General features: G+C 38.3%; 1 protein-coding gene and 1 pseudogene across 1 annotated transcript; one reads left to right on the top strand and one right to left on the bottom strand.

Moving 5' to 3' along the window:
- The window catches only part of LOC138033003 (uncharacterized), a 1,967-nt pseudogene extending 1,241 nt beyond the window's left edge, over window positions 1-726 (top strand).
- Window positions 727-1,129: 403 nt separating this feature from the next.
- LOC138031439 (uncharacterized) lies at window positions 1,130-2,408 on the bottom strand. Its single transcript, XM_068879133.1, has 3 exons — window positions 2,235-2,408; window positions 1,842-1,979; window positions 1,130-1,810 (listed from the first exon to the last, which is right to left on the bottom strand). The coding sequence occupies exons 1-3, from the start codon at window positions 2,406-2,408 to the stop codon at window positions 1,130-1,132; spliced, it is 993 nt and encodes a 330-aa protein (XP_068735234.1).
- Window positions 2,409-3,108: the final 700 nt, after the last annotated feature.

The raw sequence follows: 3,108 nt of genomic DNA, 5'->3' as shown, positions 1-3,108 counted from the left end.
AAAGTCAGACAAAATTACACAAATCTTCATCTTGCTCAATTATTTAGCTGTAGTGTATCCACAATTGCAAATATTGTTACTACATTCATCCATGTTATCCATTCAATTTTATTTACTGATCTCATGACATCAATCCCTTCTAGGGATAAGAACAAACTGTCTGCCCCATCATCATTTAATCAATTTGGGTCTTGTAGGGTAGTAATAGACTGTACGGACATCGAGATCGCCACACCAGGATTAATGAGCCAGCAAAATGCTACTTACTCGAGTTATAGAGGAATGCATTCTTTTAAAGTCATTGTGGGTGTTGCACCAAATGGTGTAATTACCTATGTCAGTAAGCTATATCCAGGTTCGATATCTGATAAAGCAATTGTGCAGCAATCTGGATTGTTAAATCACCTGACTGCTGGGGATTTGGTCCTAGCCGACAAAGGCTTTCTGATTCAGGACCTTGTACCAAATGGTGTCTCAGTAAATATTCCACCTTTTCTAAACAATGGGACATTCACTGAAGGTGAAGCACAGGCAACAAAGGCCATCGCAAAATGTAGAATTCATGTTGAGAGGGCAAATGCTCGGCTTAAAGATTTTAAGATATTAAGCTTTATTCCTTCATATTTACGCTGTCATGCAGACATTATTTTTCAGCTGTGTGCATCACTTGTCAATTTGCAGTTCCCACTGATCAAAGAGGGATGTGAAGGATATGAATTTGATTAAGTTAAAAATTTATAATATTAAATCATCTTACTTAGAAAACATTTTTGTTTTATGTCACATTTTGTGGTTCCAAAAAATATTCATACCTCCTCCAAAGATGGTTCTTTGGTTTGAGCCTCCCCCCCCCCCCCCCGCCTGGAATTTTTAGCTTAGCTTCATGCTTTATTTAAAAAATTGGCTGTTGAGACCCCATTCACCTTGAAATTTCCAAAGACCACCCTAATGGTGGGCATAGATATTTTCTGGAACTGCAAAATAGAGAAAAAATACTCAGAAATTTTCAAATGCCTTTTTTTCATTTATTTGGAACAAAAAATCAGTTCCCATGATTAGCTGGCCTTGAAATATTTGATTTCCTCTGTTCACTTGATAGTAATGTAATGCGTCAATTATCAGAAAATAACTATAATTGTCCCTCAGCAATCTTTGGGAAGAGGTTTTCAAAATAAAACTGGGTGAGTTTTGTGATGTTTTCACTCCAGGCCTCATCCTTTGCTATTTTCAAGACAACTGCATCTTTACTTGTCCAGACAACAAAGTAGCAAAACTTCCTCCGACTAAAATATATTTCCCCTTGCACCTGATGCCAATAAACGTGGTCTTGCTTTAAAGCATATTGGCCATTTTCACATTTCTTTAGGCAGAAATTGGGTGAGGTGTTGACTGCCTCTTCAATAGTCATGTTTCTTTCCGTATAAGGGCATTTGGCCTCCAGAACAGATTCCTCATCCACGATCCCATCTGGGGAGGCACCAAGAATACCAGACAAATCAAGCCAAATTCCAGTTTCCTGGACAGTCTTTCCGGTTAGATTGGTAAAAGCTTTTACAGCTTCAGCCTCATTGTTTACCCCCAACTGCACTGCTTTTATCTTTGATAAGTCATATTCCCCCATGAGTCGTTTCAGAAGTGAAGGGGTGACCCTTTTAGCATTAAGAACAGAACCGAAATTGCTTGCAGTGAGCCGTCCTCGTCTTGCAATGTGCCAGGCTGGGTTGTCTCGTTGACCCACAGTCTTTTGGCTGACTTGAAGGACATCCACTTCAGTGATTTTAGCTTTGCGCACTAAGACATCCAGCTGTTGCTGAGCACCTATGGCTTGGAGTTAGGGTCCTCCACTGGCATTCAATATCTGTGCGCCCTATATTATGAATGCCATGTATAAAGAGAGCAGCTGCATGACTACATTTAAATTTCCCCCGTGGGCATTCACAGTCCGTCGATTTTATACCAAATTGCTCATCCAGGTATATCTATAAATGAAAATTAAAAGTATTGTAGTTCAGGCGATGTATTGTGAAACTTAGATTAGTTTAAGATAACAAGAAATTAGCTTGTCAAACTGGCTCTACTATTTAAGCAAAACAGCTTGTTGTACTTGAGAAATTGCTATGCCCTCAATCTAAAAATGTGAAATATAAAGGAAAACAACCATCCGACAAGTGGAATAACAGCAAAGATTTCCTCTGCTATTCACGATCGATCAATCGAATTCGACTTTCACTTACCGTGACTTTATAGACCTTTTTCTTCATACTTGCGTGGACCTCTCCTCGCAAAACACCTTGGTTGTAAGTTACCGATTCAATATGGTCGGATTTATAATGATTTTCCCCTCGCTCAATCGATTTTTTCTCTTCAGCAAAGAAAGATAGCAAAGATGCGATCGTGAGCGACGCCATTTTGAAAACGGGCGTGCGTTTGTTTAGAACTGAATATTTTGCTCCCATGGAAACGTGACGTAAGGGCTTTAGGACTCTATTCGTGTAATTACTTTAAATCTTATGTAAAAGCATTGAGACTTAACGCTTTCCAAACTATTTTCAGTTTTTTCCAATTCTTATTTTTCCACAGAAAACGCCACTTTTACCCGTTTTTTGCGGCGTTCCATTTTCTCAGAACAGATTTTATCGATTCTGGTGGAGTGAAAAAAACAATCACTGAGAAATATACTTTCTTGCGTTGTGATTTTTATTGTCCTCAAAAATCAATGACCTGAGTGATTAAGAATCATGTTAACCTTAAAAAAAAAGGTTATTCTAAGTCCAGGGGTCCGAAATTCGGACCCTTGGTTCTTTTAATCTGAAATTGAAATAAGTTTTCTAAAACAGAACAGCTCTTAATTAATCTAGGGGTCCGAAATTCGGACCCTTGCTTTAAGTGAATGAATACACAAGTAAAAATCTATCTTTGAACATCTATCTTAAGATTAACAACTCTAGGGGTCCGAAATTCGGACCCTTTTCTTCGATTGAGTGAAAAGAAGTTTAAAAAAAAAACGCTATCGTTGAAAATGAAGACTTACAAGTCTAGGGGTCCGAAATTCGGACCCTTGCTTGAAGTGAATGAAAATAAGTTAAAAAAAAATTCGGGCCCCTGCTT

Source organism: Montipora capricornis, chromosome 14 (genome assembly GCF_036669925.1).
Source record: "Montipora capricornis isolate CH-2021 chromosome 14, ASM3666992v2, whole genome shotgun sequence".
In the NCBI taxonomy this organism is placed as follows: Eukaryota; Metazoa; Cnidaria; class Anthozoa; order Scleractinia; family Acroporidae; genus Montipora; species Montipora capricornis.
Note: the sequence above shows the minus strand (reverse complement) of the source record. Positions and strands in the feature narration are given on the sequence as shown.